Raw genomic sequence first — 23,550 nt, 5'->3', positions numbered from 1 at the left:
CCAGTGAGGAGAGCATTTCCATAGTCCTGCTTAAAGAGAACCAGTGCTTGGACTGCAGGGCAAAAGTATTCAGGAGGAAGGGTAGGTCTGATTTTGCTAGGAGGTGTAGTTGTAGATTGCATGTTTTGGTGACAGAGTCAATGTTGGGTGTGAAGTAAAGGTGGCAGACAATGGTGAAGCCAAGGGATTTGACAGTTTGACAGGTATGGAGAAGGATATGTGTGGGTTGTTCACAGTGAGTTCTTGGATTCATGGTGTGAGGTCGGCTCTGTGCCTTGGGGGGCAGATGAAGAGTTATTCTGTTTGAGGAAGTGGCTGGCCATCCAGTTGATCATGGTGGAGAGACCTGTTGTGAGTTGTGAAGGGGAGGACATTTGCAAGTATATTTGTGCATTGGTGGAAATTGATGTTTTATTAGAGAGGGAGGGACGGAGGTGTTGAACAATGTTATGTTATGTTATTTGCCATTTATATAGCGCTCTATATATCACTGGTATGACCTCAAAGTGCTTGTGGGTTGAACACCCTTGGGGACCGTAGTCCAGGTCAGTCGAGAGAATAGGGTAGGGTGCTTGGGTGCACTCATTATGTGAGCAGCTGGTTTGATTGCCTGATGGTAGCTGCATCCAAACATTAGGTGTGGTGGTATTGAGAGATTAGTCGAATGTATGAAATATGGTGGTTGGTCTCTGAGACTGCATTCTGGCGGCATTAGGCCTGTGTAGGACGTATATGTGGGCAGTTAGGCCAATTTTTTCGTGGGGTATAGCCGAGTTTCAGCTGGATGTTGAGGTGTTCATGGGGGATTATTTGTATGTGAGCAGCTAGGACAAAATTGATTTAGGGGTGTTGCTGCACTCTATTGTGTGTTGGTGTAGAGTAGAGAGTGAGCATAGTGATAGGAGAGGTGAGTGTCTGGAGTGGATGCTTTATTCTTAAATGGCTGTCAGGAGCAAGGCAGAGACACACCTGACTATTCTAGCCAATTTCAAGGGGGAAGTGTTAAGATGGATTTCTGAACTCTGACTTGCCGGGCAGAAGTTCAGAAGGCCAGCCTAGTTTCTTGGAACAGGGTAACCTCTGGACAAGCCAGACCAATCAAGGTAGCTATGGCGGCGGTCAAGACTAAGTCTCAGGAGGGGTGAGGGTGATTGAAAGACCTCAATGAGCACACAGAGCAAGGACACTTATAACACCTGTCTGGGAGTAATTTGTATCAAAAATATAAACACATTTATGACAAGGCCTTTGTATCTCAGACCATAGCAAAAGAAGCACAGCAATACTAAGTAAACCAACACAACACAAGTAATACACTATATATACAAGACCATTGGGGTCTAAAGGGTTAACTGCACGAAATATGTCGACAACCTAGATGGGAAGGAAACAGGCAGTGCAGGTAGTCTTTAAGCCCCTTCGACATCAGCAACACACCTAACTAAGAGGCAGTCCAAGCCCTAAAAAGAGGAGCCTCATGCTCAAAAGTACATGCAATGCAAGTGCACGCAGTTGTTCCAATGGGCGAAACAGGGTCTCTTCAGGGTTCTCTACCAGCTCAGGACGGTGGATGAGGCGATGAAGAATAAGTTCCCACTATTCAGGGAGGACCTCCACTTGAAGGCAGAGGCAGTTCCGGTCGAAGCGTCTTCGCAGACCATCTAGTTCGACCAGATGCAGAGGGGTCCCACCGGACAACAGCGGGCTTAGGGTGCCAAACCTTCCAGCGGGTCACCAGCAGTTCCTTGACTCAGCTTCGTAGTTTCAGGATACTTGGATCCTATCCTTCATTCAGTGAACTCCAGAGATCGACATGGTACGGGTGTTTTTGGCCTCCTCTTATCCAAAGTTTGTGCAGCAGTCAACCCAAGTAGATGTTGATTGGCCAGTCAAAAGCAAAGATGTATTTGTAACCACTGTGAGACACCCGAGGGTGTCTCACTTACTAGTCCCCGGGGATCTGTCGTCCAGGTGGCCAGGACATTGCCATGGCTATTGGATCCAGTTCCAGGGGGTGGACCAGTGGGGGAGGATCACCGGGGTGAGGGGTCTTTGGGGAGTGGAAGTGGGAGACAGCAGGTTGAGAGGCAGTCCTTTCCTCCAACACCTTTTGCCCATCCAACTCTGTAGGATATTTAGAAGCTCTAGTGCCCCTCTTTTGCCACATGAACCCTTTCTTACACGATAACAGACAACGGACTAACACCAGAGTCGTTTACCTTACATGTCCTAATACACGGGTCAGGCAGCGTCAGGCAATTGACAATCATGTGACACTTGATGGCCCTTTACCTTCCCCAAAGGGATAAAAGGCAGAGCACGAAAGCACACTTCAAGTAAGGCCGAACGCACGAGGAGACAACTACACCAAACCGGCAGTACAAACGGAGAAGGAAACCGGTGAGACCTGGAAGGACGACAAAGAGCGAGTTACCCATGCTTTTTTTTACCTCAGACATGTAAAGCATCTGAAAGGGAAATTATAAGACCGGGAGCTACAGCTGGCAAGTGAAGCAGCAGACGTTAAATGGTACACAGGGGCCTCCCGCTTTGATAACGCAGGTGGAGAGGCAATTTGGTTACCGTGGTATTATCATTGACTCCAGAGAGCAAAGAAGCCATTGGGTTCAGCACAGATGGTGAGTCGGAGGAAGCTGATAGTAAACCGAACTGTGTTGAGCCCAAGGTTGCAAGTGGCAACAACACTGAACGCAAGGAATCTGAAAGACAAGGGACTTGTGTGTGTGGTTGAACTGTAGAGAAAACCAAGGTCCAGGTGCAGAGGGGTTCGGCGCCACGTGGGCGCTCATTCAAAAGACTCTGACCAGAACTTATTCTTTGAAACAAGAATCAGAAGCCCTAGAAAAGGGTGGCATGAGGCGTCAGAGTGGTCCTATAAGGGTTAGGCCAAATCCCTTATACAATTGAAAGTCTCTGACCCGTGGCCAGAGGAAAGCTAGGGGCAGGGAACCCCGCTTTCTGATAAGATTGTGAACTCTGGAACAAGGCAAGTGTGAACCCGTCGGAGGGATGCAGAGGGAAAGCTAGGGAAAGGGAACCCCGCTTTCCGATAAGATTGTGAACTGTGGAATAATGTAACGCTCACCTGATTCCCGTAGAGGCGCCGGTCTTGACTGGGCGTATACCGTATCTTCAAAGGTGATGTGTAACACACGGCTGGCTCTTTGGGCTGGACCTCTGTGCACTGTATGTCTGACTCGAAGGGTAAGATGTCTTAGGTAAGTGAACGCCGTGCTCTCCATCTGCCTCGGGGCAGGGTGCTGTAACCAGTTTCTTCACTGGATAAGGGGAGCAGGCCTCTTGACTTCAGAGGACTGCTGTCCGTCGTTTACTGCACGAACGGTAAGTTTCGAGTAATTCTAATGTCTTTAAAGTCTTTAGTAATGATGTTTCTTGTTTTGCAGGGTTCCGGCGATGGCGGATGACGGGCTGAAGTGAGTTGAAGATGGAGCCCGTGTGATGAATAGAAGCGCCTGGAAGCACGTAAGTAAGCGCTTGTTGCCTGCTTCATGATGCGCTCTAACTGTCTTTTTATTTTGCAGGTACAAGTTCGGAGCGGCTGCAGGGTGCCGGAATACCCACTGGGTTAGATGTGGAAAGGAGTAATGGCACGTGAGTATTAAAGTTCCCCAATGTCTTTAAACGCACCTTGTTTTGTCTTTCAGATGCGGGATGCAGCGCCGAAGGCCTCCGGGGCGTGCGAAGAGTTGGTAAGCTTTTGTCTTTCAGATGCCGGAATGCAGTGTGAAGACCTCCGGAGCGCACGAAGAGTAGGTAAGCCTTTGTCTTTCAGATGCCGGAATGCAGCGCGAGGCGTTGGTGACAGCCGATGGACCAGGTAAGTGAAGAGCTGTCACTGAAGACCGTAATGCTAACCTGTTCTTTCTTGTCTTTATAGGTGTTGCTGAAGACTGGATTCAGGATGGTAAGCCTTTTTCCTTAGGCCCAGGATCAGATGCAGAAGACACGATGAGCGTTCTGCTGCAGAGGATGCAGAATAACACAAAGCAAGATTCATCCATCGGGTGTGGTTTAAATAGCCTCCTGTAGTGCTTAGGTGTCTCCTTCCACAGCCACGCCTAGGTAAGAAAAGAGTTCCTGCTTTCCAGAAGAGTTCCAGTGTTCTGAATCTAGGGAGTGGCTCCTGCCCCACCCAACAGGAAAAGTAGTTCCAAACAGAAGAGGATCAGAGGCTCAACTGGCAGGCAAGTAAGCAGCATGTTCTGCTGCAGGTAAGTCCACCCAAGCATTATGAGCCCGGCGCTTCCAGCGCTGGGACTGGGCATATTTATGAGCCTGGTGCCACTGGCGCCAGGACTGGGTCCAAGAGGTCCCAATTGGGACTGGTTGGCACTCGGAACCTGAGTTATGGATCTGCTTCCAAGGGAGTTGGGAAAACCCTGACCTTTTGGAAGCAGAGATCATGACAAATAAGGCAAATGTGAACCCGACGGAGGGATTCCGAGGGAAAGCTAAAAGAAGGAAACCCCTGCTTTCTGATAAAAATGAGAAATACGTAAACTGTGTTAAAGAAAGGCCGCAGTGAACCCGATGGAGGGAGGCCCAAACTACAAGGAGGATCCGAGCCCGGTAGAGGGAGTTCCTAGGGGCAAGAGGCAAGCACCCAAGGTGCAATACCACAGAGAGAACTTTGGTTTATTTGATTAAGAGGTAACAAGAGTAATACACCCGTGAACATTGTGTCGACAATGGGGAATTGTTTTAAAAGAAAATTGAACTCATACAAGCAATATGTGAAAGGCTGTAGTGAACTCGACGGAGGGAGGCCCAATTTACAAGAAGGTTCCGAGCCCGGCAGAGGGATATCCAAGGGGGGGAAGAACTATCGCCCAAAGTACAAGAGTAACAAAGGAACCTTTTGTTTGTTTGTTTGTCATTGTGAATCAGCAGGCCTTCTAAGGCAAGAGACTTTGTCAGAGAAGAGACTTACCCTCTGAAGGTTTTGATATCATTAAACCTGAACTGTGAACCTTATGCTGACGAGGCCCAGGAGTGTGCTGTGCTCAGATGTCCCACCTTGTCCCATGCTTCTAACGTGGGGAAGGGAGATCCAGCCATACCATCCTGACTTTTCATTTTGTGAACACTTCTGTATTTTTTGGTGAACATTATCCCACACTCTCTTTGTAATTTAGCAGTAAGGAATTGGCAATAGTTATTTTTTTTAGTATAGGCCCTTTTTATTTGACAAGATGCCACTAGCACTTATTATTATTATTTGATGGTCCTAACTTGCTCCCATCCTAGATTTAGGTTTAGATTCAGCGTTTATCTCAACCATTATAAAGTTCAATAAACACCCTTGAACTGTGATCACTTGTGTCTGTCTTTACTGTTACCAACATAAGTTCCTTACACCACCCACAAATAGTGCTTTGAGGGGCTGTGATAGGGCTGGCTTTCCTTTTCTGAAGCCCAATCAGGTAATTAGAAATTACAGACAAATGTTGTCCGTTAAGGACAAAGACCACGGACAAAGGCCCAAAATTACAAACTGTCCGTAGTAAACACAAATGGGGTGGTCACCCTACACCCACAGTCGACCAATTCATGAAATTCAAATCTATTATTTATCTGTGTGGAAGCTGGTGGCATTTTACTTTAGGTTCTGTGGTAAATCAGAATCTGGAGACGGACACAATGGCATTTTGGGTATTGATTTATTTGAAAACTCCAAACCTAAACTGTACTTATGTTTCTCTGTCCTACTCTAGTGGAAAGAAAATAAGTCTAAAAGAGTGCTCGCCAGGATTTCCTACAAAATAATCAAATCCTGCCATCCAGAAGACTGCTCTATCCTGTTTTCTATCCCTACCACTATGAAAGAAAAAGAGCCTAACTAAGGCACTTTTCCCAAACAAAGGAATGGTGGCTGGTTTCTGACTCCTTTGTGATGTCTATCAGAAAAGGATTACTTTCTCTGTTGCACAGTTCAAGTAAAGACACCAAATATCTCTTCCACCTTCCAATTTGGGGTCTGGTTTTTCTCACACGCCCTGGGGGTACAGTTACTCTCACCCTATCTTGGGGTGTCTGGTTTCTCAGACTACGCCTTGGGGTCCGGTCTCACCCGACCTTGGGGTCCTTTTTCTCTCACCCCAATGTTGAGGTGGTCAGGTAAGGTCCCCATGATGAAGAGGGGTTCATGTTGCGCACGCCATATTTGAGACTGGGTGTGCTGTGAAAATCGGTGCAATGTTGCAATTTCCTATGCATCCAGTGTAGTGAATTTTGAATGGGATTTGTTGCTTCTATTGTTACTTTCTGTTCAAGTTGATACATGTTAGATTTGCACCCACATAGAAAGATAAAATGCTAAAACTGCCAAATAAAATATAAATGATATAATGTGCCATGGAGTGCCCAGAAGCATGAAACTAGGAGTTTCTTAAAAGCGCATGCGGGAAAGGGGGGCCTATGCCGAAGAACCCACTGTAAAGGAGAGATAATATTTATTAAACACGCATACACACTGAGGAATATACCAAAGGAATGTATAAATCTGTATGTAGTGAGCTTTTGTAAATTAATTTAGACTTTGCAGCCAGCAGTTTGTGCATTGAATTTCAGGTGGTTGGGAAAAATGTGTTCTGCAGGATTGAAGGTTAAAGGAAGAACAATGATAAACCAAGTAGAATGGTCAGCCGCCGAACAGGTCACAATGTTTATGGCTTGTTAGTTCCACAGGAGTTCTTTGGAAGTACACTGAAGTTTGCAGAGGGACCCAGCCATTTATTTGACTAGCTATAATGGGGTGCATGGGTGTAATTTTAGGGGGGGCAGGGGTGTTTGTCCCCCCCAACTTTCATGGTATACCATTTTGTCCCCATTTGGCTGGGGCACCTATTCTTCAGATGTCATGTCCCCCCCAACATTTTCAGCAAAGTTACTCCACTGATGGGGTGAAGTGACACTCGAGGACAAAGTAATTGATACCCAGTAGTTTCAATTCAATTGTATTCCCAGATGTGCTGTATGTGTAGAAATGGTAATCATTTAGATTAGAATGTTTCAGTGGTGCCAGTAAGCTGGCGCGGATGAGATAGCTAGCCTCAGTTCAAAGAGAACCTGTTCACTCATCCTTCTTTAGATCACTTGAAGTGTCTATGCAAAGCATGTGCAATTATGTTTAAGGTTAAAGGGTGCTCAGGCCAGTTGTTACTTTTAATGAATTATGTTTGCACACAAATGTTTAACTGTTTGATGATGTCACGACCTACCACGGACGAATGTCAAGAAGGGTTGTGCTAGGAGTATGTTCTGAAGCTGGTAGTGAAGATAACAAGTGGCTGAGGAGAATGGAAAAATTGGAGAAAGATGGGATTTCTTTGTAGTGGTTTTGTCCAATCACATGTGGGGGATGGATTGTAATAAAATATATGGGAGTGTTTTTACTGTTGCAACGATGTATATAATGTGTCAACTTATGTGGTTCAGCGAGACTTGAGTTAGTTTGACTCTACAGCGGCATCTAGCTGCTCCCCTGACGATTGTACAATAAAATTGCTTTACATTCGTGCACTCACTCCTTAAGTGGGCGGCCCGCATTGGGTTAAGGTGATTAGGAGCCCAACCCAACACCAGCTTGTAGCCCTTTTTCTCTCAATTTAGGGTCTTGTTTCTCTAACCCCACCACCTTGGGGTCTGGTTTCTCTCACCCCACTTTGGGGTCTGGTTTCTCTCATACCACCTTGGGGTTCAGTTTCTCTCACCCGCCTTGGGGTCTAGTTTGGCCTTTCCACCCTCGACCCAGCTCCCTGCAGTGCTCGGTACCTTTTGTCTCCATGCAATGTTCCTCTGGGCAGCGTTCATGTAGGACGACGCGCTCCTCTCTCATGGTTTAGTCCCAGTGTTGTTTGTCTGATGGAGCAGGTGCTCCCTTTCCACAGTCTTCCTGCAGGGTTTCGGTGTTGGCTCCTCTTCATGCCGTTTGTCTGCTGCTCTGGTGGTTCCCACTGCTCAACAGTCTCCTGGGCCGGGCTTCTCCGATTTGCATCAAGACAGGGACACTGAGCATTCTGCATGATCGGCAGCAGCTGGATCCGCCAGGCATGTGCTTGCTTCTTCCTGTCTCACCTCCCAGGAGGTCCCTCCTCCTTCTCTGTAGCTCAGTGGGCACCTTCCTCTTCTGCTCCAACGCTGATTGGGTCTTTAACCTCCATACAATCAGATGGGGTGGGCCTATCTCCTGCTCTCCCTTCTGAGGGGAGCATGGTGCCTGAAAAGGGTCATAAACCATACCAGGCATTTGTGTAAGAAGTTGTAAGTTATTATCCAGTTTAACTCCGATATAACCAACAAAACTATTAGGCGCTTGAGACAAGGGAGGATAACACAATTCCCTGTTTAGGGATTGCCTGCCCTCTCCTGGGAGGGGTGGGATGAGGTGAGGTGGATCACACTCCAGTATCCTGCTTGCCCTTTCCCCTAGGGGGTGTTAAGCTTAGCAGGTTCACCTCCCTAGTCCCAAAGGGGGTGGCTCCTCGTTGGGAAGAGGAGACTTATTCCCTGGATTCATCACAGTCCGTAGACATAAATGAGCCTTGTACATTATGGAACAGCAGTCATCTAGTGGCACAGAGCAAACATCAATTGGTTGGTAGGCATACAGGTGCCCAGAATGTTGTGCAAGGCAAAAGTAAGCGACTTTATGAGGGAGAGGTATGCCTTTCTGCAAACCCCACATTAGATCATGAATACAGGTTTAGCCACATTCAAACCAGAAAAACAACTATGTGACTATTGAGTCCTCAGTTTTGGTACCATTTGGTGCGAAGAAAAGCACCCAGGGAGGAGGTGGTCAATGTCTTCGAGCTTGGGTGGTCCTGAAATGCCATGCCCCAAGGATTTACTGTTAGGAATTCCATTGTTAATGCAACATACTAAATGTATCATAGCGACTTTTCTGTAAAACTATATAAAAACCCTGCAGCTTGGGTGCTCTGGGGCCACACTTTTGGGACAAGGATACAGAGCTCAATTCCCGACCCAGTTCTGCACAGCTGTCTCTGCCTTTTCTGCCAGTCTCCCGTTGGATTATTTGGCGATGTGCTGTAGGTTTCTGCAAATCTAATTTCAGATTAATGGAATTTGTAGACTTTTAAAGTGTTATGCTCCCATGTTCAATAACCATGACACTTGGATCACGTGAAGGTTACTTCAGAGAATGGGGGTACAGCGCAAGAACAAAAAAGCATGCACCTGACAGTAGGAACAAGTGGACTAAGAGTTGCTTTTTGAATCATTTGTTGACTCAGCCATCTCCCATTGCCCCTAGCATAGTAACGCAGCTGAATGACATAAGACAACATAGTTAGGGTGCAGCCACTCACCTCAGAAACCATTATGAGGTAGTCCAGGACACAGCTGTTCTGGTAGATTCTGACCGACTCAATGAAGGAGGATGTAACGACACCACCTGATGGTGGAAGTTCAGCCAACAGTGACACAGACGTAAATAGGCTAGTGGGAGGGTTGTATAGGGCAAATTCCACCACCACTGCCCTTGTCCTTCTATTGATCCATGAGGTCTTTCGTAGGTCATGTAACATGGAATAGGCCTCGCTCCTAACAAGGGAGGAAAACAACACACTACTTAGAACAGATATGATCATTTGAATGTCCACCCTTTCATGATGTCTGGCATGTTGCTGCTCACCTTGATCTGCCAAGTTTCACCACTGATCCCCTGCCTTCATAGCACTGAGTTTGTCCACACTGATGATAAAAGTCATTTTCAGGATTCAATACAGAATGCATTTCCTCAGGTGCCCGATTAGATGGGCTGTATGGTGGATTGCAATCTGGGATAAGATTCATAAACTGCACAGGAAACTGAAAGAAGAAGTACATCTATAAGAACAATTTCTATGAGATTGTACAGTGCATATTACACCACAGGGTATGAGTCAATTGTGTAACATGACTGAGCAAAAAGAACTAACACTGTATTTAGCACTGGCTGGAAAAGATTGTTTGGTGACATTTTACCATTTTAAGAATGACATCTCATGCATAATATGTCTTGCTTAGTTAAGTGGGTTTCATATACATTAAATATATTTCACACATAAAAGCTGCTTTCATATTACTAATATTAAGAAAGCACCAAATGCTTAATTGTACCCGTTGCTTGCAGCTGAGAAGTTATCTCACACAGATCAGTTTTGACAATGAGTGTTTAGGATACCCTGGCTTCTGTGATGAATAGGGCGCTACCCCCTTTGGAACTGGGGAGGTGGCCTGCTATGTTTAACTCCTTCTAGGGTACATGGTAAGTGGGATCCTTCTGAAGGCGACTCCCCTGTAGGGGAAAGGAAAAACCCAGAGAGGGACTAAAGTACTTTCCCTCCCTCTCAGACAGTAACAACGTTATGGGGGTTATATGTAGGGGTTAAAGTGTATGAAAATCCTCTAGTCTTTTTAACCATGGTTAACTCTGCTTCCAACCCAAACTGGGCCCAAGTCGCAAGGAAGACCACAGTAAAGCAAACAAACCAACCCACAGAAGGGACTTGTTGGAGAGAACCAATCAGGGGAGAGCCATCAGTGACGCACTCATAGGGGGTGTGGTGTTATGAGCGAGAAGGCGCCTCCTTTCCATGAGGCTAGGGATGTGAGGGCTGCTAACCTATAGTCCCCCTAGGGGTGGTAACATGCATGAGGATCTCATGGAGAGGGACTCCTCTCCTGGGGCTAAGGTCAGGATTGGGAGACACCCGCCCTATAAACCCCAAACCAACAGGCTAAAGTTAAAACCTGAACCTTCTACACATAAGGTCACGTCTGAAACCATGTGTTAGTGTAAAATATCAAACCACCCTGATGTCATAGATACCTTTTTTGTGTCCGGCTTTTGCAACTATACATGCACATAGCTTGCTGTAATGTGAATGATACCTACTGTAACTAAAGTACTACACAAGTCACTGGAGGTGAATGTTTTGCTCACAATTAGCACTTGATACCATTGAGTTCTTGCTGATTATATCACCAATAATACTCTGTGTTGAGATTATAAACAGAACACGACCACCAATAAATATTGGTCAATATGACGAAAACCAGTGTATTTGATTGTTTAAGGCGGCTGTAAATAATGTGCATGTTACACTGGAATTACTCCTTGGTGTACCCCTCATGACAAAAACATAAGTCTGTTTTACCAATTTGATAGTAAAACACTTAAATATTTAGGATGGGACATCCCCCTTGTATCTATATAGATAAAGGTACAACAAAGAGCTTGAGAACCCTACAATCTAGCACGACGAAGGCTCCAGCAGTTGCTGTCAATTGGGCTGATGTTACACTGGGGCCGCCCCTGCTACTTAAACAGAACAAGGAAGGACTGGGAGCTCGATTTCCAGAGAAGGGAGAAAGAACTCAATCTCAATATCTGAAGATGGAGGAAGGTGTTGCTAAGACGAATGTATTAGAAAGTTTTGTCGGCCGACAGGGTGTCGGCGCAGAGTTGAAGAAGTAGTGGAGAGAAAACTGGAGAAGAGAACAAACTAGTCGCAGAAGATGAAACACCAAACCGGAGGTCGGTGGACTGATTGAGAGAAGAAGCAAATGTGAAGTGGGCAAAAGTGGTTGCTGTGGTGGAGTCTTTTTTTCACCTTCTGCTGCTGGAGGAGGAGCTTGTACCTAGACCTTACCTGCATCACTATATTAGCTTCTGCCCACTTCACGTCCACGCCAGACTGAAGTGGTTGCTGTGGTGGAGTCTTTTTTCACCTTTTGCTGCTGGAGGAAGAGCTTGTACCTGGACCTTACTTGCATCACTATATTAACTTCACTCTGGCACGGAGCGTGGCACTGACAAGAAATGGGCAGAAGTGATTGGTGTGGTCACTGGAGGCGTAGGAGGTGCCTCTGTGGCAGCAACATACCGGTGAATTTGGTTCTTGAAAGACGGAGTATGCCTCAGTAATGCAAAAGGTAGTTTTATTCACGCTGCAAACCTTGTTCCTGCCCACTGCAGACTACTGGTGAAACCACCATCGGCTTTTCCTTGTTTTCTTTTCTTTGCCAAAACCTAGCATGTGGGTTGGGGTGACTGTGGGTCTTAAGGCCTTTGAACCCCTTGCTGCACGGCTGGGGTTGGAAAAGGGGAAAGAGGAGGGGTGCTGTGTAAAGGCTTGCGGTTCTCGGCAAGTAAGGGCAGGTTGTCAGAGGTCTGCCCACCTGCTGTGTCATTTTGGCTAATTCATGTGAACTTGTCGGATTGTGGCTTGCCCTACGGACCTGCTGTATGCCCCGCTGGGAAAACAAGTTTTTTTTTAAAGACTTTAACTTTTGAGCTTACTCTTCAGGTTGGTTTCATAGTCTGGTACCTTACCCAAGAAACATTATTTGCTCGGACTTCTGGTATCACAGAGACTGCGGGGTATTCTGCCCCTTGATCTGTTGCTAATGCACAATTCTTAGCTTGCTGCAAGAAGACCTCTCAGAGGCCAAGCTCCACTCAGGCCCCCCTCAGCCTGAAATCTAAGTACAATTATGGTTCTGTCAACAGAAAGATCTAAGTTTGGGCCAGGAGGAGCTTCATACATGCTTCAAACAATGGTGGCTATTTAAGAAGTATGGCGTCCGTGGCTGATCCTCCACCTTCTGTGCCTAATATGGAAACGGTCCCTGTGAGACCTGAAGGGGGGAATTTTGTCTCCCGACCAACGACTTCTTCTCTTAATCAAGCGTGCGTTCTGCAACATCTCCTCCAGCCTTTTTTGATGGAGCGGTCGCAGGGTCTTTGGTCAGTTCTGGTCCTGCAGACCTTAGGGGAGGTACAAGTGGACGTTTTACCCCATTAACCTGGGAATTCGCTCATGGTAACAACGGGAAACCTTATCCAAGCCTTATCTAGAATTGAGGAAAACATAAATGACATTGTGTCTGGGGAGGTGGGCCAGGACTTGGTCTCTGATGTGTCTTTATCGGCACCTGCCATTTCGCATGAGTTGGGGAAGCATGTTAGAGTTTCTTTGGATTTTATGACAAACCAGTGGGTTCCTCCCGAATCCCCAAATCATGTTATTTCAGCAGGACTATATATGAATCCAAATAGATTGGATGCCTCTTGTTCACCTGTCCCAATGAGATGTATGTGTGGGGGCCTGGGGGTACTCCCTGAATATTCAGGGAGGGGAGGGACTTCTAGAAGTTGTTGATACCCAGTCTTTAAAGAGGTGCGCACTCCCTCAGGAGGAGGCCTAGTCAGGAGCATGGGGGACAACAACAGTGGTTGATGAATTGCCCTTTCCAATCTTGGCATGGCTTCTAGATTCTATAGCTAGGGGTATGACTCCCTTGATTTTTTTAACTCTGGGAGGTTATACAGACCCTCAAAGAAGTTTCAGGGAAAGTTAGTTTCCTGGAGGGTAATATCATTGCCTCGAAGAGGTTTCATAGTCAGCAGGTGAGCTGTGAGGACCCAAGTTGGTACCTATTGTCCATGTGGAAAGGTACATTCCCCTGTGCATATTGTGCAAGAGACCCAGGTATTGGTTCCAAAAGAGGATCTTTTGCCCTCAGTATCTGTTTTAGGGATGGGTACTGAGGAGGCTGAGGCAATTTTGTGCAGCAGCCTTATAGAAGTGCTTCCCCCGGTTAAAGGTCCACAACCTAACGAAATGTGTTCAGCCCAACAACAACAAAAAGTCCCTCTGAAACAGTATAATAGGGGATCACAGAATTCTCTATCTAAGCTAAGGATGGAGGTAAATAAAGGTATGGCCCTTACTAGAGTGCATCAAGACCGGAAAAAGGATTTCTTGAAGAGTAGTAAGTCAAAGGGCTCCATGGGGTCTGGGAGTGGGCCCCCTCAATGTGTGGGGCGGGTGATGGAAGGGAATTCTCCTCAAGATGTTAAACAACTTGTAGAGAACCCCCTACTTCGACCAAAGTAACTTCTCACTTTATCTGTGTAACAAGGAACTCGGAGTCACGGTTGAAGGTGGTGGTGCTTAAGGGTATCTAGTCATTGCCTCTAATGCCATTCTATTACATTTTGCATGTTTTTGTAACGCTCACCTGATTCCCTCAGAGGCGCGGGTCTTGACTGGGCGGTGAAACCGTCTTCAGCGTTAGGCGTAGGATTCGTTTGGCTCCCGGATTAGGCCCCTTCTTCACTGAAAATTTGACCCGAAGGGTGAGGTGTCTGCAAGTAGAAAATCTAGGTATTAGTGGCTGGAAGGCTGGGAGAAGTTCCAAGCCCCTCTCTCCCCGTGGTACTGGGTTGTAGTCGCGCTCACCTTAAATAGGTGAATGCCGGGCTCTCCATCCTGCGTCTTGTGCAGGGGCGCTGGGTCCAGTTACTTCACTGGATTCGAGTTCAACCTCTTGATTGCAGAGGGTGATTTGAGAGCGATGCCGCCGTTTGCTGCACGAGCGTGACTTGTAAGTATTAAAGTTCTTTTTAGATTGCTCTCTTATAATGTCTATGTCTTTTTCCTTTTCAGTTGCTGCCGATGCCAAAGAAGATGCCCTCCCGGTTCGTGGCAAGGAATAAAGCAAGAAGATGGAGAATAGGATGGCACGTAAGAAGAAAGGCTGCTCTAGGGCTGTAGAATGCACCTTAATGTCTCTTTTTGTCTTTACAGGTGATGGAATGCGGCGCGAGCAGAGTTGAGGCGAGCGTAATGCAGGTAAGTCGTTTTGCAACTAAGCGTTAGTAACCAATGTTCTTTGTCTTTGCAGGCCCGATGCCGGACGAGAAATGCAGAAAAAACGCCTTGGATGCTGCCGATGGATCGGGTAAGTTGAAGCGCCAACCTTGCTTTTGCCTAACCTGTGCCTTTTGTTTTTGCAGGAGTTGCTGAAGACTGCAGATTGGTTCCAGCAGGTAATTTTCTTATTCACAGGATCCGGAGCTGAAGATTCCCTGGAGCTGACACGGTGAGCGTCCTGCAGCAGATGCAGAATAACGCGAAGCACGTTGCACCAATCGGGTGTGGTTTAAATAGCCCACAGGAGTGCTTAGGTGTCTCCTTCCTCAGCCTCGCCCAGGAAAAAAGAGTTCCTGCTTCCAGAAGGATTCCAGCATCAATGATCCAGGGAGTGGTGCCTCCCAAGCACTTTCACACTTGTTATGAGCCCGGCGCTTCCTGTGCCGGGACTGGTCCATTTTATGAGCCTGGCACCACCGGTGCCAGGACAGGGTCCAAAAGGTCCCCATTGGGACTGGCTGGCGCCGATGGTATATGTTATGAGCCTGCTTCCAAGGGTGTTGGGTTGGTCCTGACTCCTTGGAAGCAGTGGTCATGACAGCACCCCCCCTCAAGGCCCCTCCCAAATTCGTCTTCCCCGGGGGTTTCGGTTTATCAGGAAAAGTTCGATGAAACTTCTTAACCAGACGGGGTGCATGAACATGTTCCGACGGTTCCCAAGATCTTTCCTGAGGGCCATAACCTTTCCATTCAATCAGATAGTATAGTTTTGATTTGGAAATCTTGGAGTCTAGGATGTCTTGTATTTTGAATTCCAGTTCTCCGTCCACAAGAATAGGGTGTGGAGATTTCGTCAAACGGGTTCCAGGTTGCATGGGCTTCAGTAGAGAAACGTGAAAAACTGGATGTATTTTCATATGGGCAGGTAGACCCAATTTAACTGCCACTGGATTTATTATGGCAGTGATTGGGTAAGGTCCCAGGTATCGTGGATTGAAAGTACGCGGTCCTTTAATAGGTAAATGTTTGGTTGATAGCCAGACTTGATCTACCACAAGATATTGAGGGGCCTCCTTTCGACGTAGGTCTGCACACTTCTTGTATTGTTCCTTGGCTCGCTTAAGGTGAGACGTGGCCTCTTTAAAGGCTTGAGTGATTGTAGAATGCAGATGATTTACAGCTGGGGTCCCAAGAGTCTGAGGTGGATCAAGATTTGAGGTGCGGGGGTGGATTCCATATAAAAGAAAAAAAGGAGTCTTTCCGGTTCCAGCATGGACTGAATTATTATAAGCGTACTCCGCAATCCAGAGAATGTCTTTCCAAGTACTCTCCGATTGTTGTAACATGCAGCGCAAATATTGTTCCAGGGTTTGGTTGGTCCTCTCGGTCTGCCCGTCGGTCTGGGGATGATGGCTGGTTGAAAGTCTTACATCAATTTGGGCTAGGCGACAACTCCGCCAGAAGTGGGAAATAAATTGACTTCCTCTGTCTGAGATTAAAACTGAAGGAAAGCCGTGCAACCGAACGATGTTTTCGAGGAACTCTCGGGCCAGAATTGAAGCTGTGGGTAACCCTTTTAATGGGATAAAATGAGCCATTTTCGAGAATAGGTCTACAATTACTAAAATTGTATTAAATCCGGAGCATGGTGGTAAATCCGTGATGAAGTCCATGGAGAGAGTATGCCACGGGTGTGGAGGAATGTCTAGGGGTTGTAAGAGGCCTGCTGGTTTCTCCTTCTGGCTTTTGCTTTGGGCGCACACACCACAGGAATTTATGAAATCCTTAATGTCCTTTCTCCAAGACGGCCACCAAAAATGCCTTTTTATCTTTTCTGATGTTTTGGCAATACCTGGATGTCCTTCCATTAAGGAGTCATGGTAACATGAGATCACCTTTTTTTGTAAATCGGTACCAGGTAGATATAACCTTCCTCGAAAGTATAGTAAGTTCTTATCCGTAGTGAAGTCTTTTCCCTTGAGTTGCCAGTCTTGCACCTCTGCTGGAGTCAGAAGTTTTTTAACTGTAACTTCAATGTCTTCAATTAACCAAACCCAGGATTCTCTGTTCCGGAATTATGGGCACGGGTTCAGGATTGGTCGTGAGTTCATCTACTCCAATTCGGGAGAGGGCATCAGCTTTACCATTCTTGTTGCCAGGTCGGTAAGTTATCACAAAGTCGAATTCGGCGAAAAATAGTGCCCAGCGAAGTTGTCTAGAGGATTGAGCTTTGGCTGATTTACGGTACTGTAAATTACGATGATCCGTAATGACGGTGACTGTGTGTCGGGCTCCCAGGAGATAATGCCGCCAGGCTTTAAAGGCGGACTTAATAGCCAAATGTTCCTTATCTGTAATGGTATAGTTGATTTCGGGAGCCGAAAATTTGCGGGACCAAAATGCCACTGGGTGTAACTGGTTTGTCTCTGGGTCTCTTTGCGAAAGCACTGCTCCCATTGCGAGACTGGAAGCATCGGTCTCAACGATATAGGGGAGTTCCGGACGAGGATGTTTTAAAACCGGAGCCGAGGTGAATTTTGTTTTTAGTTCTTGAAAAGCTTGTTCAGCCTCTGTCGACCACTGGAAACGTTTATTTTTTCTAAGGAGGGCTGTAATGGGTTGGACTACTCGAGAGAAATCTGGAATGAACCTACGATAAAAGTTGGCGAAGCCCAACATGCTTTGAACACCTTTCACAGACGTTGGTGAGGGCCACTTAATGATAGCGTCCACTTTCCTTGAGTCCATGTGGACTCCATTAGGTGACAAAATAAATCCTAAAAATTCGACCTCAGTGACATGAAAAACGCATTTCTCCAGCTTTGCAAAAAGTCTGTGTTTACGGAGCCTCTCCAGTACTGCTGTGACATGTTTTCGATGTTCCGCCTCAGAGGACGAGTAGACCAGAATGTCATCTATATAGACAACTACACACACGTCAATGAGCTCTCTGAGGACGTCATTCATAAAATACTTAAAGGCAGCCGGTGCGTTGCATAATCCAAAGGGCATTACTTGGTACTCGAACAGTCCATATTTAGTACGAAAGGCCGTCTTCCATTCATCGCCCTCTTTTATTCGCACCAAATGGTAAGCTCCTCTGAGGTCCAGCTTTGTGTAGATACAGGCACTTTTAACTTGGTCAAGAAGTTCAGGGATCAATGGTAACGGATACCTGTTCTTAATCGTAATCTGGTTTAGGGCACGATAATCTATACATGTTCTTAGGTCTCCCTCTTTTTTTGGAACGAAGAACAGAGCTGAGGAGGCTGGGGACTTCGAAGGACGGATAAATCCATTAGCCAGGTACTGGTCCAAATACTGCCTCAGGTGAAGATTTTCAGGTTCTGTGAGGGCATAAATTCGACTGCACGGAGGAGTGGATCCCGGAATCAAGTCTATCTGGCAGTCGTAGGATCTGTGAGGAGGCAGAGAATTAGCTTGATCTTTCTGAAAGACATCTTGAAATTCCCGGTATTCTGGAGGCAGTTGAGGATTCTCAAAAGTAGTTGCTGCCAGCTTAGTAAGGGGCTGAGGATAACAGGTAGGAGCGCATTCTGGAAACCGGATTGTCCTTGCTCGCCAATCAATTTGAGGATTGTGCTTCTCCAACCAAGGGATTCCCAGGATAACTTGAAACTGCGGAGCCTTGATCACGTCAAACACGATCTTCTCTTGATGTCCATCTTGGCTTATCAATGTCACTTCCATGGTGGTGTGAGTTACTGGTCCGGAAGCTATTTCCGTACCATCCACGGTGGTGATGACGTCTTTCACCGTCTTAGGACAAAGAGATAGATTCATCCTGGCGGCCAATTCACAGTCCACGTAATTGCCGATTGCGCCACTATCAATGTATGCTTTAAGGGCATGCATACAATTGGGTTGTTCTGGACTCACGAGGACCATGGGCATGATGAAATGCGAGGTCAAAGAACTGGTTTTAACGCTCGGCAAGCGGACCTCTACACTTGTCGGGCGAGGTCGTTTTCCGACTCAGAACCTTCGGCACCTTTATCAGAAGCTCCTACTATCTTCTTCCTTGGTTTCACTGGGCAATCTCGAAGAAAGTGTCCAGAGTTTCCGCAATAAAGGCACAATTGCAATTGCCTTCTTCTTTCCCTTTCCTTTTGGGTTAGAGGTCCTTTCACAACCCCAATCTGCATGGGTTCCACGGTATCATTTCCTTTAGCTGAACTCTGTGGTCTAGAAAAAACTCGAGTTTCAAATCTGGAACGATCGGCCTTCCGATTCTGTATTCTATGATCCAATTGAACCACCAGGTCGATGTATTCGGAACAGTCTTGTGGAGGATTCACCACCTGAGCCAGAACATCTTTAAGTTCTCCACGCAGGCCTCTGTAGAAAAGGGTGATTCTCTTGTCCTCAGGCCATCCGGTTTCAACCACTAATCTGTTGAACGATGCAATGTAGGCCAGAAGATCTTGATTGCCCTGTCGTAGTGAAAGAAGTTCATTGTCCAGGGCCTGTCCCTGCGAGTGTCTTGCAAACAATTTTTCCATACTAGCTTGGAAATCTTGGAAGTTATGAAGAACAGGGTCATTTCGAGTCACTAAAGGAATAGACCAATCTGCGGCGCTGCCACTAAGATATGAGAGCACGAAGGCCACCTTAGCCTGGTCCGTTGGGAAAGCGGCGGGTCTGCATAAAAAATGCAAGCGACACTGATTGATGAACACAGCAAATCTTTTCGGATCACCTGAAAAGCGCTCGGGCGGAGCCAAAGGTACATTTCCTGGTAGGTTAATGTGCACCGGATTGGTAGAAGTCGTTGAAGCATGACCCCCACTAGGAGTAGGCAGAGGAGTTTGTCCCGCTTGGGCTTGCAGCAATTGTCTAGCCAAGTCGTCTGTTCGTTCCTTAGAGACCACTAACTCCCTCCTTAAGGCATTCGTTTCCTGGCGTGCTGCGTGTACTTCTGCCCTCAACTCCCCAAGTAACTGGGCCAATTGGTCTGTGTCTGAAGTTTCCATTGCGCCTGGGCGGGAAATATGTGGTAAGGCTTCGCGTTCTGTAACGCTCACCTGATTCCCTCGGAGGCGCGGGTCTTGACTGGGCGGTAAAACCGTCTTCAGCGTTAGGCGTAGGATTCGTTTGGCTCCCGGATTAGGCCCCTTCTTCACTGAAAATTTGACCCGAAGGGTGAGGTGTCTGCAAGTAGAAAATCTAGGTATTAGTGGCTGGAAGGCTGGGAGAAGTTCCAAGCCCCTCTCTCCCTCTCTCCCCGTGGTACTGGGTTGTAGTCGCGCTCACCTTAAATAGGTGAATGCCGGGCTCTCCATCCTGCGTCTTGTGCAGGGGCGCTGGGTCCAGTTACTTCACTGGATTCGAGTTCAGCCTCTTGATTGCAGAGGGTGATTTGAGAGCGATGCCGCCGTTTGCTGCACGAGCGTGACTTGTAAGTATTAAAGTTCTTTTTAGATTGCTCTCTTATAATGTCTATGTCTTTTTCCTTTTCAGTTGCTGCCGATGCCAAAGAAGATGCCCTCCCGGTTCGTGGCAAGGAATAAAGCAAGAAGATGGAGAATAGGATGGCACGTAAGAAGAAAGGCTGCTCTAGGGCTGTAGAATGCACCTTAATGTCTCTTTTTGTCTTTACAGGTGATGAAATGCGGCGCGAGCAGAGTTGAGGCGAGCGTAATGCAGGTAAGTCGTTTTGCAACTAAGCGTTAGTAACCAATGTTCTTTGTCTTTGCAGGCCCGATGCCGGACGAGAAATGCAGAAAAAACGCCTTGGATGCTGCCGATGGATCGGGTAAGTTGAAGCGCCAACCTTGCCTTTGCCTAACCTGTGCCTTTTGTTTTTGCAGGAGTTGCTGAAGACTGCAGATTGGTTCCAGCAGGTAATTTTCTTATTCACAGGATCCGGAGCTGAAGATTCCCTGGAGCTGACGCAGTGAGCGTCCTGCTGCAGATGCAGAATAACGCGAAGCACGTTGCACCAATCGGGTGTGGTTTAAATAGCCCACAGGAGTGCTTAGGTGTCTCCTTCCTCAGCCTCGCCCAGGAAAAAAAGAGTTCCTGCTTCCAGAAGGATTCCAGCATCAATGATCCAGGGAGTGGTGCCTGCCCCACCCAGAAGAAAAAGTAGTCCCTGCCAGAAGAGAATGAAACATCATTCTGCTGGTAAGTAAGCAGCATGGTCTGCTGCAGGTAGGTCCACCCAAGCACTTTCACACTTGTTATGAGCCCGGCGCTTCCTGTGCCGGGACTGGTCCATTTTATGAGCCTGGCACCACCGGTGCCAGGACAGGGTCCAAAAGGTCCCCATTGGGACTGGCTGGCGCCGATGGTATATGTTATGAGCCTGCTTCCAAGGGTGTTGGGTTGGTCCTGACTCCTTGGAAGCAGTGGTCATGACAGTTTTAGTGGGTTAAATGGTTAATTTTAGTTCCGGTGGATTTTAAAGGATAAAAAACAGGGGTTTGAGGGGGGACTCTGCCTAAAAAATGTTTAAAAAAAGAAAGCTCTGGTATCTATTGACACTGGAAGCAGTGTGCTGTATTAATTGCCAGGTTCTTGGTGAAAATATACACTACTGTTTCGCTTGTGTGTTTCTGGGGGTGCAAGCATGCTCTCCTTTGTTTTTCTATATATAATTCGGAATCCCCTTTTTATTGTATTTTTAATTCAATATTTATTGTAACTTTATAAGGATATTTTACATATGCATTTTTTTACTGCTTTGTACTGGATGGTTTTTTAATGCTGAATAAAATATTGATTGATTGATAAAAAAAAGGTTCCAGGTCCTACTCTTAGAAGTCCTTTCCCTTTTTTGGGACCCCTTATGTTAAAAAGAAAATGTTAAAACAATGAGGCCAATGGAAAGTCTTCAAACCTAATATTAAACGCCCTCAGCCTCCTTGCTACCCTAAACATTTATACAAAATGTTCCAAGATTTTACCAATGCAAGAGTTCAAAAATACTAATCTATATATGTCATCCCTAAAACTATCAAAACCAAAACAGAACACACTCTCTTTCTGAGAAGGCTCTTTCAATGTATACTCGTAGTCTGGGCTATTTGAAGTCTTCCCGCTTTCACCAGTTCACTGAAGAGCTCTTCCAAGGATCATGTTCTGTGGTTCCTTGCATCATATTCCATGGTTGAAGGCTGTCCCTCGACCTCTTCTCCTCCTGGTAGGATGCTTTACCACATGCTCCCTGTCCCTCAGATTTCTCCACGACCTTGGGATTTCTAGTTTCACTTTGGCAGGTCTCTGTCAGACATTGGGTTTCAGAGTTTCACTTCTGATGGAGCTGTTCTCCAGACCTTAGGGTTCCACAGCTTCACTTCTATTTGGCCTGTCCCAGAACTTGGTTTGAATAGGCTCTCTCTTCCCCCTGATTCAGAGTCTTTGTCAGGCAGCACATCTGTTGTACCAACTTTCTAAAGGTCACCTAGGCTTACGCTGCACAGGATTCCTAGTCGTCGACCCCCCTAAGGTCCACCTGTGGTTCAGTTGATCCAGCCAGTAGGTACTCTGGCCTAATCCCTGGGGGGATAATAGCTGCAGGTTGATCAAGGCAAGCACTGCCTTTTTCCATCTAGTGCAATCCCCCTGTGTCCAGGGGCGGATGGACTGCCCACTCCTCCTCCTCTCCTTTCTGCATTCTTTAGTTTTTCTTGGACGAGTAGCCTTAGCTGAGCATTTGATATTGCCTAGAGCGAACATTTTAGGGCTTTTAGCTGGTCTAGACTTTTGAATGGGTTAATCTCCCAGATTACCATTGTCTGCCACTTAATGTGAGATCCTCCTTACCTATGCCGTCTATGTCCATAACAGCAAGTCGCAGCATTACAGTCATCTTTGAAATTCTTTCTAACACAAGCATCTGACATGCTCCGTCAGTCTGATGCATTTCCTTCCAACTGTGAGGGATGCAGTCATTCGAACCCAGATGTTCACAAGTTTGGCACCTCCATAATAGAATGCTGCCTCATTTTATTCAAAATGGAAAGAACTAGGAAGTGGAGGGGGCTGAATGTTACTGTTCCCAGATGGTCTGTGAGGATCAGTCTCCCTATGTATGGCTGGCTGAGGTTTCGGAGCTATGATTGAAGAGACAGCTGCCCTTATATGCCATGGGTTTATCTAAGTAGGACCCTGCGGTACCTTCGGGTTGCAATACCCCATCTTCATGGCAAGGCAAACCTGTGGGATCCCACTCCTTCCGTTATCTGGGAGGCACAACAGATGGACCTACACACAGACGCAGAAGGATGGGGACCTCTTGCAGGTCACAGCAATATGTACATTTGGAAAACTGTCTGTTAGGCAGAAACCTGTGCAGTTCCCTCTGGGACCACTGCAAAAGATTTAAGACTACAGGTGTTTGGCAGTAAACCCACTTGGTAGCAGTCTGCACCACACAGATTCACTTAGTAGCTATGGCTGAGCAGTCAGACTTCCCCCAAGAAGAGTTAGGCAGTATACAGAGTATTCACAATAGGTCAAGAGAACACAATAGAACAAGTAAACACTGACCAGGGCTTGGTGTAAAAGAGATAATTATTTATTTAAAACCACATCTAGAAAAATGTCATGATGCCTACCCCCGGAGCACCAGGCCAGGCCCAGCACCCCCGGGAGCAGGCATCATGCCCCCGGGTTAAAGCCCAGCGGCCCCTTATAGGGGCTCTTTGGACTCTGCCCCGGCGCCGTTGGCGCCAGGCTCATGTTGGACATCAGTCCTGGCGCCATAGGCGCCAGGCTCATAAAGGAAAGTGTTTTGTGCACTTACCTGATGCAGACCATGCTGCAAGATTCAGGCCTCCCTGAGACCTGAAAGGGACTATTTTTTCATTGGGAC

The 23,550-nt window shown here is 46.8% G+C and overlaps 1 protein-coding gene across 1 annotated transcript in view; it reads right to left on the bottom strand.

Moving 5' to 3' along the window:
* Window positions 1-23,550, bottom strand: part of PKD1L1 (polycystin 1 like 1, transient receptor potential channel interacting) — a 2,330,280-nt gene that overhangs the window by 414,053 nt on the left and 1,892,677 nt on the right. Inside the window, exons 46-47 of the mRNA XM_069613333.1 lie at window positions 9,701-9,876; window positions 9,375-9,609 (exon numbers count right to left, since the gene is read on the bottom strand). Of these exons, the coding sequence (XP_069469434.1) occupies window positions 9,375-9,609; window positions 9,701-9,876 (411 nt within the window). The remainder of the gene's footprint in view (window positions 1-9,374; window positions 9,610-9,700; window positions 9,877-23,550) is intronic.

Source organism: Ambystoma mexicanum, chromosome 5p (genome assembly GCF_040938575.1).
Source record: "Ambystoma mexicanum isolate Mex_15411 chromosome 5p, UKY_AmexF1_1, whole genome shotgun sequence".
Taxonomy (NCBI): Eukaryota; Metazoa; Chordata; class Amphibia; order Caudata; family Ambystomatidae; genus Ambystoma; species Ambystoma mexicanum.
This window is presented reverse-complemented; position numbering and strand designations above follow the sequence as displayed.